This window comes from Pseudophryne corroboree, chromosome 10 (assembly GCF_028390025.1).
Source record: "Pseudophryne corroboree isolate aPseCor3 chromosome 10, aPseCor3.hap2, whole genome shotgun sequence".
Lineage (NCBI taxonomy): Eukaryota > Metazoa > Chordata > Amphibia > Anura > Myobatrachidae > Pseudophryne > Pseudophryne corroboree.
Genome location: NC_086453.1, coordinates 349,832,803 through 349,847,585, shown reverse-complemented (window position 1 = coordinate 349,847,585; position 14,783 = coordinate 349,832,803). Strand labels below are relative to the sequence as shown.

Sequence of the window (14,783 nt, the reverse complement as noted above, 5' to 3'; positions counted from 1 at the left end):
AGTACTTGTTATATTGATCCGACTTTTACCACAGTTTCCACATAATGATAAATAAGCTTAATTGGAATGCCGTATTTGGTGGTGGCTAGGAAGTACATTTTGTGCAGTCTAGAATGAAACTGTGTGCTGGCCAGTACTACTAAAATAACCACGGCTCCCATTGTGAGGCAGCTTGGGCGGACGGCTTCAAGTCCGGCTGTTTTGGTGGCTTAAATACCTGTAAGACTGCTCCGTCTGAAGTTCTGGATAGCTGTTTGCATCCACTATCACCAGCGTCCCATGTAGCCGTGGCTTCCGTGTAGCAAAGGGGCCAGTGCAAGCGGCTCCGGGTAAATGGGCTTAGACGGCTCTGTGATGTCAGTCAGTTCCATGTGTGTGGTGCGGTGGGGTGAGGCAGAGCCTTTCCTGTGATACTAACGTTTGTGCCAGAGGTTTTTACTGTATAAAGTATATGAAAAATACAAAAAATATGTTTGAAATATCATCTTTTTTGCATTATTCTAATCATTTTATAGCCAAAACTCCGGAGTAAAAAGTCTATGGCAGGTGAGGCAGTGCCTCAACTGCTTATCTTTTCCGCACATCTCTCTGATCAAAACTCACCAAATTTCCAGGAGTATATACTGCTGCACCTGTGTATAATGCCCACCTGTATATACTGCTGCACCTGTGTATAATGCCCACCTGTATATACTGCTGCACCTGTGTATAATGCCCACCTGTATATACTGCTGCACCTGTGTATAATGCCCACCTGTATATACTGCTGCACCTGTGTATAATGCCCACCTGTATATACTGCTGCACCTGTGTATAATGCCCACCTGTATATACTGCTGCACCTGTGTATAATGCCCACCTGTATATACTGCTGCACCTGTGTATAATGCCCACCTGTATATACGGCTGCACCTGTGTATAATGCCCACCTGTATATACGGCTGCACCTGTGTATAATGCCCACCTGTATATACGGCTGCACCTGTGTATAATGCCCACCTGTATATACTGCTGCACCTGTGTATAATGCCCACCTGTATATACTGCTGCACCTGTGTATAATGCCCAGATGTACCCTTTGGCTCATATATTGTGTAAATCTGTCTCTGGTGCTAGCCAGTGCCTCCTGATCCATTTAGCTCACCGCACGTCCCTGGCACCGTGGTGGAATAATCGAGAAAGCAATCCCCGTGTCTCTCATTCCACTATAAGTTTTTCAATATTATTGAAACATTCCTTCTCTATTTTGAAACATTTTTGCATTATAGTCTTGGCGCTGTGATATGAACCTGTTATACGTTTTTATAAATTGTGTGATCAGTATTGGTTATTTTTAAAGGGAATATTGATATCAATATCAATTATTTGAGATCAAGGAATTAAAAATTTAAAATTAATGATAAAAAAATCTAGCTAAAAGTCTGTTTGCGCTCTCTATTCTCCTAATGTTAAGAGGGAAGTCCAGGAGAAGAGCATTTTGTCCCTCCTAGAATGGGTCATGTCATGGGAGGTATGCACAATCTAATATACCCCCCTTCCCCCTTCGCCCAGTGTTAAGTGCTCTGGGCCCCCCCAAGGCTTAACCCGGCAGTGGCTGGTGCAAATGCGCACTAATAATAATATTAGGAGTGGTCCATCTGACCCCAGTATCCGCTTCTATATATGTGTGTATGTGTGCACCTGAAGTCTAGTGCTACACTGCAGATATATATGTAGTAGTACAACGTGTTGTGCCACACACTTACACAGATTTGTATTAGGAAAAGGAAATGAATCTCCTTTAATACAAAGTCCATGTACTAAACAATTTGCAGCGGTCATTCCTTCCATACTGTACACGTTGTCTAACTCTAGATTAAGGGACGGATTTAATTGGCCACAGTAAGTAAGCGTGGGGTAATTGGTCTGCTGGGGCTATTCATTTACAGCCCATAATAAGCTTGCAGGCTGCACTTAATGCAGATTTCTGTTTAAGCCTGAGGAAGGCTCAATATAGAAGATATCTACGGTAAGTGCCCTTATCGCAGGCGACACAAAAGCGTTACCCATAGCAACGGGTACTTTTCTTGGAACCTATAGGTTAACGCTTGTAAGCGGCAAATGTACTGCATGAGGAAAGGGGCTACAACCCTTTTCCCCACACGGTAAATTACCACGGCTGATTGAAACTGGCCCTAGAATACGGAATGCCTACTGTTTGTATGCTAAGAATTATAGTGAATAAACCACATTTAAATTAAAAGACCAAACCCAGAAACTTCAGTTCTCCAGACTGAGCTTAGAGAAGGTCTCTGTGCGTTACAATAAAATTTTTCCTGTGCACCAGTTTCAAGAATGTCCCTGATCTTATGTGCTACAAAAATAACCTGAATTCATCCATGTTTCTGCTCCCGTCTGTCACGCAGGCTGCAGTGTAGGCGGTGTGTGGTGGTCGGGAATGGATACCAAATGGCAAACAGTGGCCTGGGTGAGAAAATCGATGAGCACGATGTGGTGATCAGGTGAGTAAATAGCTGGACGTTGTTAGATTAATTAATAATGATTGATTTCCATGAGGAAAAAAATGTAACCCATTGTCCTGTATTGTGATGCCATATTTCAAGTCTCCCTCTCCTGATGGCACACCATATTATTTATATGGAAACAGAATGTGGCAGGACTGGATGGGTACAAGACTTGCTTTTCTTCAATCAGGTATATGAATTTGCAATGGAATGAACAGCAAGATTGTTAGAATCATCATGGCACTATGTTCAATGCAGTACATGCTACACTGATCGGCGCTGACCTGATGCATCTAAACAAAGCTCCGCTGAAACCTCCCAATTATTTTGAGAATGGTAGAGGCAATGATTGCAGATATGGCTAAGGTAGTTATAATCATCGGATGCAAAAGTGTGGAATCTGGTAAATCCAACTGGATGACGACTCTTCCAAACTTTCCACATTTATGTCTGCATCAGGCGGATGTTCCTTTCTGTACATGCATGTAGCTGCTGTTTGTTGGATAGCATGTGGAATTTTGTTGATGATGAAAGTATACACACCCCAAGTCCTTACAAGGATAAGGGTGGCTGATCTGAAATTTTAATCCTGACCGGCGACTGTTTAGAGTGCCTTTCTGAGGTTCCATACGTGGTCAGACGAGATGAGCGGGTTCGGTTTTACTCTGTTCTCAAAACGGCATCTTATTGGCTCACGGATGTCACGTGTTTTGGATAGCCAATAAGATGCCGTTTTGAGAACAGAGTAAAACCGAACCCGCTCATCTCTAGATAAAACTGCCATATGTAAACTGCCACCCACTGAGGATACACATGGATGTCCTCTTTTCACACCAATGTTTCAGCTCCATCATCAAGATGCAAAATACAAGTCTGTTGCATTGGAACAGCTAAATAAAACGGTCAAGCCCTCCTGTGCTACAGGACTTTAACACGTGCCAGGCATGGTCCTGTCTAGTGGCCAGAGCTATTCACATGGTCAGTCCACACAATGGATAACCTAACCAGGGTTTAGTTTATTGACTTGCAGGAACGGGTGCAGGGTACATACAAGGTTCGCTGGTCACAGCAGTAGCAGGAAGATACTGGGTTAATGCAGATATGCAGCATACACAGTAACAGATGCACTTAGTGGTGTCCGTACTACTTACTGTATGTAGCCAGCACTGGTGGTATAAAGGTATGTACACTGTGGGCACTCTCCATCTCCGCTATGGGGGAGATTGCAGTAGCGCGTTTAGTCTGGGGTCAGAGGTTGCGCTGAAGGCAGCATAGTGCCGACACTTAGTCCCGGATGTAAACAAACAGGGGGCTGGTGGCTTTTGCCTCTAGAGCACACTTGGAAACGGAGTCATGCTATGTGCAAATTGTACTGTACAGTAGTTGTTGCCATTTCACGATTAAATCTACGGCGGACACATGGCTGAGGGGACAGTAATGACAGAAAGTCACATCACACGGCTTTTCTTTCACATTCAGAATTTGATCGTCCAGATTCAGCAATACAACCCTGATGTCCTACACAAACAGAAGGCATTATACTGCCACATATAACTCACACTGAGGTTGATGAGCAGATTCACGGATGCGATACATAGTCCGCTGAGTTGTTTTCTTCCTTGGGAATTGAGGTTAGATGTGGAACGCTGGCTGCTGATCTGTGCAAGCATCGGTCACGTCGCCCTGCGTGGCTGGCCAGACTCGCCAAGAGAGTTGCTGCATGACACCGGGCCGTTCCATGCCATGAGTAGAAGTGAAAGATGCCAGTGTACCCTTACTCTATTTCTGCTCTGATGCGTACGTTTTCTCCACAGGTTGAATAATGCTCCAGTCCACGAATATCAGAAAGACGTCGGGAATAAGACGACGTTTCGCTTGTTTTACCCAGAATCTGCGCATTTTGACCAGAAGTTGGATAACAATCCAGACACGCTGAATGTTTTGGTGCCATTCAAGACTGCGGACATCCTGTGGATACAGAACCTTCTAAAGAATGAGTCGATGGTGCGTGAAGTTCTGCGGTGTTCTACTACTCACACCTACCGTCATTTATATTCTCCGGCTAAGTGGCACAGTGTGTTGTCCTGTGTTTACTGGGAGCTGAATATAGCGAGAACAATGATCTACTGATAAATGCGAGGACAGCAGCAAAGGCTTCACAAGAGTTTACAAAATTAGATGTAAGCAGGGGTTCAGTATGGAATACCGGCGGGCGGAATGCTTTTATGGACTGCATTGGCTGCAGCCCATAGAAGCCGGATAGGGTTGATAATCAGGCAGGGAGTGGCTTCCTACAGGAAGCCAGCTCTCTACTTATCGCAGCCCGGTCTGGCAGTTCCGGAGGGGACCGCCTGTCCTGTGGGTGACTGGTAGGTAGGACTTCCAATAGGAAGTCACTGCCAGTCACAGTGAAGCAGCTGAGGGGGTGCAGTCGCACAGACTGCAACTGGCTCAGCTGAGCTCACTGAAGTGGCAGATTTTACTTGGGGTGAGGGATACCGCACATAGGTAATATCAGTCACTGGTCATAACTTTTCTGTAAACACTTCAATGACACTGTAATGGATTTTGCTGAAGAGCATTTCTCTAAAATTCCCTTGAGAAGTTTGCATACCTTTAACTATGTGTTTGGTAATCTAGGCTCAGTAGGCTGAGAATGTGTTACATACTGAGTCTGACTTGCCGTAGTACTCAAATATATCATTAATAATCTAGGCTCATTAGACCGAGAATGTGTTGCATACGGAGTCTGACTTTACCGTAGTACTCCCATATGTCATTAGTAATCTAGGCTCAGTAGGCTGAGAATGTGTTACATACAGAGTCTGACTTACCGTAGTACTCCCATGTATCATATACAAATTAATCCTTAAGTTTGTTAGAACAGACAAGTGCAATACACAATCCCATTTCCTTCACAGTAGGCCATATTTATTTTATGCAGATATCTAGAACATATAATTGTTGTTTAGAAATGTAAAACCCAACTTCTTGCTCTGCGACCCCTTGGTAAAATCCGCCAGTGGATGTAAGTGTATCTGATGTATGTCTGTCATAAGCATGGAGCACCTGCTACTGGTACGGAGCTGCACAGCACCTGAGATACGTCCAGCTTTGAACGTGCATGCTATTGCAAGTTATTCATGATCACAATTTCCAGCAGTGATTTTAGATGCAAATGTGTTACAGCCTGACTGCATGACTGCACTCTATTCACAGCGCACTCATCAATCAGAGGAGTCGGACGGAAAACATTTTCTTTAACGCTAGTAGTCCGTAAAATGAATATATATGATCAATGAAAGAGACACCAATCTTTAATAACATATCAGCAGGCCCTTAAATAATCATCAGACGCTATAACAAATATGACCACAAAGCAGGGAAGAGCAGGGGGCTGCAAGTGAAGGCTTGGAGGGCCACATCTGGCCCCAGGGCCGCCCGTTGCCCATCATTGCTTTTAAAACGTGTGGCTTAATTCTGGGTTTATAGCTATGTGATTATGGGGGACATGTTCTAAGCAGTGATAAAAGTGGAGAAATTGCCCATGGCAGCCAATCAGCTGCTCGGTTTGCTTTTATAGTATACAATTTATAAATGTTGTGTCAATGCTGATTGGTTGCCATGGGCAACTTCTCCACTGGCTCACTTCTCCACTTTTATCGCTGCTTAGTACAGCTGCCTCTTTATCACTAGCCAGAGCCGTTCATTTAAGTTTCTGTTGGAAACAAAACGTCCTTAATTCATTGATAGAGCCGCCTAAACCCAGAGATCCGATGATCTCCCCAGTGTCTCTAATGCTCCGGAGTCCGGGTTGCCCCTTTGGAAAGTTGGGCTCCTATATTCTGGCAGCCACAAATTGGAAGAAGCTGAATCCCCTCTGTCCACGGTCTCTAAAATAAATAAGAAAAAGACAAGATAATTCTAAGGAGCATATTTATTAATGATCGAATTCTAGACCTAATTATTGTAATTTCATATTGGCAGTGCACTACTCGTGGCAATAAAATTTATTGTTCGCCCGGATGCTGCTTTTGCGGTCAAAAATGGGGCTGCTGTGGTCCCTGTACACACATTCAGGGAATACTTAGGGCTAGATGCATCATCTCTTGGAGAGTGATAAAATGGAGAAAGAAAAAGTGCCAGCCAATCAGCTCCTAGCTGCCATGTCACAGGCTGTGTTTGAAAAATGACAGTTAGGAGCTGATTGGCTGGTGCTTTTTTACTGTCCATTTTATCACTTTCCAAGCGATGATGCATCTGGCCCTTAGTAATTGGGTGTACCCCCTGAAAATGGGTGTTTACGGGTGATATCCCGCAAATATTAATTGATAAATAGGACCCGAAGGGTATAAGTACATGCCTCAGACCAGAGCTGTAATAATAACCATCCTTTGTTTTATACTGTTTCATTATTTTGCAGATTAAGAACAGTTTCTGGAAAGCGCCCCCTTTAAATTGGGAGGTGCAGCCTGAGAACGTCCGCATCTTCAACCCTTACTTTGTGGAAGTTGCTGCCAGAGATATCTTGGGTTATAATCGTAGAATCAGAAGAATAAGTGTGGTAAGTGTATAATTATGCCATGGCGATTAGTGCTTGCACAGTCTGAATATGGGTGATGCCAACATACTAAAGGGCATATATATCAAAGTCATATGACGGCAATACGGAAGGCTCATGACAAAATGGGCACATCACCCACTGAAACTGCCCAACTGTATTAGCATTAGGATGAACTAGCATACAGATTGCAGCTCTCCGCTGCGGACAATTTAACCCATGGGAGCATCAGTTCTAGAAAATGTCCGCATGTAACGCAACCTATTGTTTGTATGATGCCCACTTACCTGTCTGTTACTCCGATTGCAGGTGCCCACCACTGGCTTGATCGCCATCACCTTTGCTATCCACTTCTGTGATCAGGTTAACATTGCAGGGTTTGGGTACCCGACGTGGAATTGGCGAACACAGCCCATCCACTACTACAACAATGAAACCATGAGTAACATGTTTGTAAGTTCAGATCTAGTCCGCGCTTTGTTGCTGGTTTGTTATTTATCTGATCCACGCTGTTCACCAAAATGACTTCACATTAGCATGTAACAAAGTGTGACTGACTGCCAGAGGTGACTGAGAATGTCCACCGTCCTCTCCGTCACTCCTTACTACCAGGCTGCCACCTACACAGGAAGCGGCTTCCCTATTAGAGCAGTGAATGCACAGTGTGGATTGGCTGAGTGAGGAAATGAGAGTTCTGTGACAATTAATATAGTTATGCCTCATTTCACATGTTAAATTATGTACTTTTTATCCCTATACATCCAGTTTGTCTGTTTGTTCATTCTCCATACTGTGTCCCTTCTTACCCCCCCCATACTGTGTCCCTGCTTCACCCCCCATACTGTGTCCCTCCTCCTCCTCCTCCCCCCCATATTGTGTCCCTCCTTCCCCCCCATACTGTGTCCCTCCTCCCCCCCCCATACTGTGTCCCTCCTCCCCCCCGTACTGTGTCCCTCCTTACCCTCCCCCCCCCCCCGTACTGTGTCCCTTCTTACCCCCCCCCATACTGTGTCCCTTCTTACCCCCCCATACTGTGTCCCTGCTTCACCCCCCACATTGTGTCCCTCCTCCTCCTCCCCCCATACTGTGTCCCTCTTTCCCCCCGTACTGTGTCCCTCCTTCCCCCCATACTGTGTCCCTCCCCCCCCCCCCGTACTGTGTCCCTCCTCCCCACCCCGTACTGTGTCCCTCCTTACCCTCCCCCCCCCCGTACTGTGTCCCTCCTCCCCCTCCCCCCCCCCCCCCCGTACTGGTTCCCTCCTCCCCCCCCGTACTGTGTCCCTTCTTACCCTTCCCCCCCCCCGTACTGTGTACCAAGGGTTTTACCAAATGCCAGGAGGGAAACATTCTCCAAATGAAGAGAAGCAATAGGACACGAGGACATGCACTGAGACTGGAGGGGGGGAGGTTCAGGAAAAATATGAGGAAACATTACTTCACAGAAAGGGTAGTGGACAAGTGGAATAGCCTCCCATCAGTGGTGGTAGAGGGTGAGACAGTAGAGCAATTTAAGCATGCATGGGATAGATATAAGGATATCCTTACAAATAAATAAGGATCAAATAGGGTTTGAGATAAAAATATGGTAAAAAAAAAAAGGGGCAGACTAGATGGGCCAAGTGGTTCTTATCTGCAGCCTCTGTTTCTACGTTTCTGGGGGTATAAGTAGAGCTACCCAGGGAGCTGAAGGAGATTCTCTGCTCCTTAGACTAAGAAGTAATGTTCTGTCAGGAGTTTGTGGTGGGAATTGTCGTGTGGAATTGGATTACACAAGTGTGCTGAACTGTTTATAACCCTTTCTGTTCAATAAACCACTGTTGGTTTTTCATCTACCACTGGGTCCAGGCCTGAGTGATTTGGAACCTTGTATCTTCCCAGGCTGGTTCAGTAAAGTAAAAGGACCATTCCCATTGGATCTGTAAAGCAGCAAACAACGAATGTGGGCGTGTTTGTATTTAATTGCATTTTAAATGCATCTTTCACTTTTATTAATAATGGTGGTGACGGCATTCTCTGTTGTGCATGTGACACTTCTACATTACTGTATTGTGTGCAAAACAGCCTAATGTCACTTTAGCCTTTACTATTAACATTGTCAGGCCCAATCCCTGCACTATTGTGGGGAGTATGACTGTGTTTGTATGCCTGACACTCAGGGCAGGATTAACAATGGGCTGGTGGAGCTACAGCTCCAGGCCTCACATGGGAATAGGCCCGCACTGAGCCATCACCACATCCCCAGTGCCTGATCGCCGGTCTGGCGGTCCCTCATTTGGGAATCCAACTAGTACTTCCATTTTTAACCACAGCATGTTCACAAAACAGACGTAAGCCTTGAGTTTTGCCAATGACGGTGTAATTCAATTTGGCCAGGCCTTTCCCCCTCTGGATCACCCTGCAGTTTGCTGTTCAGACTGTAAGGGGGATATATAAACCATAATCCTGTACATTCAAGGGCGGGAAACCCCCGGGAACCCCCCTCCCCCCAGCTAATTTAATCTTTGGTAAATGCTGGTTAGACCCATTATTTTTTATAAACATTACAACAGTGGCCTCTGCTGTCTGTACCAGGGAACAGCACTGTCAGGGAGTTTTCACCAACGTTAGGAATTTTCACACATAGGGGCTCGTCTACAGCTGGACGCATTTGCAGGATGGGTGTATTTTCAGGTGTGTGCTTATGGAGATATGGCCGGAGGATGAGAAATATCATTTGCAATTGCCTCACGCGTATGTCAGACGCAGTTACACACCCCAAATAAAGAGCACGTGTTGGAATTGAACTCCCTGATGTATGGGCTGGGCTGGTTGGCGATATGACAGGGATGACCCATGCTGCAGGTCACCAGCTCAGCCTGTCCTATTGTACTGCTGCTAGCTGAGCTTTCATGAGGACCTCACACTGCACCCCCTACCCCCCAGATTGCTTCTTCCAGTTCAAACTATGGACGTGATTCAGAGATGGACGCGGATTGCTGAATACGCAGCCAGACATGCGACCATCTCCTCGCATGCTGAGGACCGCACAGCATGTGTGATGTGCCGCCTCCTGATGTGTTCGCATCAAGCTAAAGTTGACCCCTGGCTGTCAGACGGTCGTCCGCCTTTTTTTTTTTTTTTTTTTAAATCTGAGCGGCAGCGTGTGATGTCATGCAGCCTCCCCGAAAACGGTCCCAGCTGCCCCCATTCGTTTTTCTTTTACTGCTCTTGCTCCAGATTGTACTGATCCTCGTCTCCCCTTGCTCAGTCTCTCCAGGCAGAGGGAGGGCGCAAGTCATTGATATTTAAAATTCTTAATACGTGCAGTACAAAAAAGCATTATGCGTAACAACTGTAAGCAATCTCTATAGTGTATAACTGCTGCCTATTGTCCCTCTTTCACAGGTGGCTTCCCAACATAACATTCCTCTGGAGCACAGAATGCTCACAACGCTACTCCAACACAGAATAATCCAAAGCCTCACCGCAACCTGAGGATTGTGGCGTCTGAGGATGGATGGTTATAGCGAGAGGAGGCCGGCTGAATACTGCCCCCCGCAGCTGGCACCGGCAAACTTCATCACTGAGCGCAACATAAGGACTCGGAGGCTTCCTCCAAATAAGTGCTGCCTACTGAGAATTCCATAGTGGAAGTCACCGCGCCCTATGTAATGCACTCAGACTGCTCATTGCTCCCCTGAGCGCATTGCTTGGAAAGACTGTACAGTGACAGCCAAAGATATTCCATAGACGGAACAAAACGTTCCTCATCCGTTAAACTGTAAGCGAAAGGGACCCTCTATTTATGTACCGTATGCCTTAAACCATTTTTGTATTTTGTAAGTGTTAACTTTACACCTAATGTAATAACGCTATAAATAATAGTATATTTATGTTCAAACGGTATTTCAAGGACCATTTGTGAAAAGCGAGATCCGGATAACAAAAGAGACCCTTCAGCTCCCACATAAAACATACAGTAAGTGGTTCCGTACACCGTATACCACCCACTGAGAACTGCGTCAGCTGCAAGTTGGACACATGGCCCTTCTATTAGATTCCGTTTCAGAATACGTTTTAATATCGCTGCATGCTAGATGTATAATCGTAAAGATACATACATATACTGTAGTGTACATAAATGCAGTCATTTTACAGTTATCCGTAAACCCTGAATAATACCGCTCAGATTACCGGAAACGGCGATCAGTTAGTGTGCCGAGTCTCCAGCTTGCAATTACTGAAGAAGTGGATTCAGCAATATCCGTACAATCACTGAACTAGAGGAATCACGGTTCATTAAAACTCTTCACCTGTTGAGAATTGCATATAACTACAGTTAGGTAGGTCCATATATATATTTGGACACTGACGCAGTTTTTGTTATTTGAGCTGTTTGCCAAAACATATTGAAGTTACATTTATATAATGAATATGGTCTGAACTGGAGGAAGGGTTTAGGAATTACAGCTGTGTAATATGTAGCCCCGTCTTTTTCAAGGGACCAAAAGTAAGTGGGCAATCGACTCAAAAGCTGTTTCATCGACAGGTCTGGGCTATTGCTTTGTTATGTCTTTATCAATTAAGCAGGCAACAGGTCTGGACATGATCCCAAGTGTGACATTTGTAAGCTGTTGCTGTGAACTCACAACATGCGGTCACAGGAGCTCTCTGTGCAAGTGACACAGGCCGTCCTTAGGCTGCAAAAACAACAGGAATCCATCAGAGAGATAGCGAGAACTGTACGTGTGGCCAAATCAGCGATTTGGTACATTCGGAGAAAGAAGAACGCACTCTGCACCACAAAAAAGCCTGGACGTCCATGGTAGACGATAGTGATGGATGACTGCAGAATCCTTTCCATGGTAAAGAGAAATCCCTTGATAACATCCAGCCGTGACACCCATAGAGGGGGAATAAAACCTGTGGCGTGTGCAGCGAGCCACCGTGGCCGCAGCGTGCAATACCAGCGAGCTTTCTAGCGCTAGCCCCGCTGTCGGTAAACTGACGGCCGGCATCATACTGAACCCAGAAAAAACTTCATGAGAGCAAATACAAGAATTCCAGCCACAACGAGACATGTTCATTTTTGAAACAACGCATTTGCGTTCAACCCTTTCAGCTGTTCCCTGATTTCTGCTGTGAACTATTATTCTATGACTGTTGTTGTGTTAGTGGCGCCTTCGCACTTCCTATTTGCAGCGTTTTTATAGAATGCATCATCGCCAACACGCACACGGTAACATCACAGGAGTCCGAAACTGCACAGGGCATTTTGGCATCTGCCTATACTTTTGTACTGGCCAGAAATAAACCTTGATGACACATACATAGGGTGAGACGCCTTGTGCATCACATGCATGCAGAACAGCGAAGGTGGGAAAAAAAACTTTTTTTTCACGGTTGAATTTTTCACGGCTAATTGAATTGCACCCTTATCATTTTTGCAATACATGTGTGGTCATGAAACAAGCTGGTACAGGTGGCATTCTCAGTGATTAAAGCTGTTTGTGCAGTGGGTAGAACGGTCACAATACTTATAACAGATGGGCTCCAATTTGGGCATTTAAATTGGAACCATTATTGCAGTCGACCATACTTGATATGCTGGCTGCTGTCAGTCTTCAGTTCTGCTGCTGCGCCAGGACTGCACTGTATAATTACTGTTGTCTCCGCTCACTCTGTAAGCGGGGTGATATTATATGCCACGTGCGTGTTCTACTCAATCACGTTTGTCACTGTTGCAGGGGAAAGCCAGACTGAGTTATTATAGTTTGGTAGATCTGGCATATGTTAGCACCATTTAACGGCCCATCAGGAGAGTTCTTGCAGAGCCGCAAAATCACAAACCTCTGTTATTAAACCCACATTACTGTGACTGACAGCACGTTAAAATTCATTGCCACCATTAGCCGCTCACAAAGAGTTATAAACATACATCTGATTTTTTTAGTGCACATTTCCCAAAGGCGCACACAAATACAGATTAGAACAATAGCGGCAGCTCCGCCGCCTTCCTGACTTCCCTTAGATCAGAACATCAGATGAATATGGGGCATTTAGCTATTTGGCTATTATCTATGTTTGTTATCTGTGTCGGCAGAAAATAACGCAGCCTTCTGCTCCATACCTCTCTCTCTGATTACAAGTGATAAGAGGCCTGTTCAAAGTGTGGTTCTTGCTCCGAAGGATCGCTCGGTGATAATCGCGCACAACGACGCTCTCCAGAGATTTCCGCAGGTATTTTTGGACGCTGGTGTTATTTCCAGGAATGTATTTCTGTTTCATACTGTCAAAGTCAGAAAAATATCACGCTACACACTGCCATATTTGCACCTCATGTGAGTGCCTGTTGCACGTTCATGAGCCCTGCCGTGCGTGCGCATACTCGCCGTTGCGGGCACCCGCAGGCGCACGGTGTGCGCATTTACGGTAAAGTTTATGTGCGTCTAGCGGGTGACTCGTTCATAACATATTTTAACTGTATAATGTATTTTGTAGATCATGGTCTCTTTGATAGAATTTGAAAGTTTAGTTAATGTAGCATGTTCATGGACAAAGAGATCCCTCTTTGTTTGATACGAAGGGTCAGACAAGGGTTATACAGTGGTGTTTAGTATCCATCGGAAGAGTATTTAATTAGCAATATTCCGGTGTTGGTTTGAAGCAGATTAATCGCTCGTGCGAATAGTTATGGACATAAGAAGTTTATGGACATTTACTATTATTTGCACTTTATTATCCATGCGGCGGGAAACCTAGTTTCCCACCCACCTGAGCAGTTGGAAATAGTCACAGCCCACCTGTATGAATCAACCTATGACCTTTTGTTATAATGCGAAGAGGAATTCCTGTGTCCAATGAACAATAAGAATATAGGGACCATTGTACTGTATTATGTGTAGGGTATAAAAGGACAAGCCACTCTGGGCCAGCTCTCTATTCTCTTCAACGGTTCTCATTGCTGATAATCGGGAGCTGGATATCCAGAGGCGCATGCGATTGTTTCCCTTGAGCGTAAGTTTCTCCGCAATCATATTGTCTTTCTTGTTATTGTGAGCCATATCTCTCTCTCTCTCTCTCTCTCTCTCTCTCTCTCTCTCTCTCTCTCTCTCTCTCTCTCTCTCTCTCTCTCTCTCTCTCTCTCATTTCCTCTTAAAGTGTTATTATGCTGTTATAGTATTTCATGTGTAGTTATCTGGTTAGTTAGTCTATGTTATATTGGTAGTGTATGACTTGTATTGTATTATTCTTTTGCAAATAGAATGTTCATATAAGGTGTTAGAACCTAAGATCGGTATCTGTGTATTTCTCATATTTCTAAGTATTCTCTGAGCATCGGAGACGCTCGTACAGCTTTTAAGCTTAATAAGGTTACACTGTGTTACACTTACACCCTATCACTACACCAAGGTTTATTGCATAGATACATTGTTTATGGTATAGTTATAAAGGTTTAACATTGTGAGCATCAGCACCGCTTGTGATCTCCTCGTGGTCCCAAGCGTCCGCTACTCTAATAGCGTATCATTACGTTAGTCGGCAGCCAGTAGCGTGCCCGCCTGTGATCTCTTGGCCGTGAGCGAACGTGACGCTTGAGCGTCTCGACTACGGCTAAGCGATTGTTACGCAACGTGCGTACCCTTACGGTATTCCATACGCCAATAGCGTACTGTGTTCTTTGGCCTCTTAAAGGGTTTTAAGTAAGATAAATATTTAGCTTTAACAATTGGCGGCTC

General features: G+C 45.0%; 1 protein-coding gene across 3 annotated transcripts in view; it reads left to right on the top strand.

Moving 5' to 3' along the window:
* Window positions 1–10,945, top strand: part of LOC134965622 (CMP-N-acetylneuraminate-beta-galactosamide-alpha-2,3-sialyltransferase 4-like) — a 75,603-nt gene extending 64,658 nt beyond the window's left edge. For all 3 annotated transcript variants that reach the window (XM_063941965.1, XM_063941964.1, XM_063941966.1), the window contains exons 10-14: window positions 2,406–2,501; window positions 4,319–4,508; window positions 6,928–7,068; window positions 7,375–7,518; window positions 10,450–10,945. In XM_063941965.1, coding sequence (XP_063798035.1) covers window positions 2,406–2,501; window positions 4,319–4,508; window positions 6,928–7,068; window positions 7,375–7,518; window positions 10,450–10,539 — 661 coding nt within the window. In that variant the 3' untranslated portion in view covers window positions 10,540–10,945. The remainder of the gene's footprint in view (window positions 1–2,405; window positions 2,502–4,318; window positions 4,509–6,927; window positions 7,069–7,374; window positions 7,519–10,449) is intronic.
* Window positions 10,946–14,783: the final 3,838 nt, after the last annotated feature.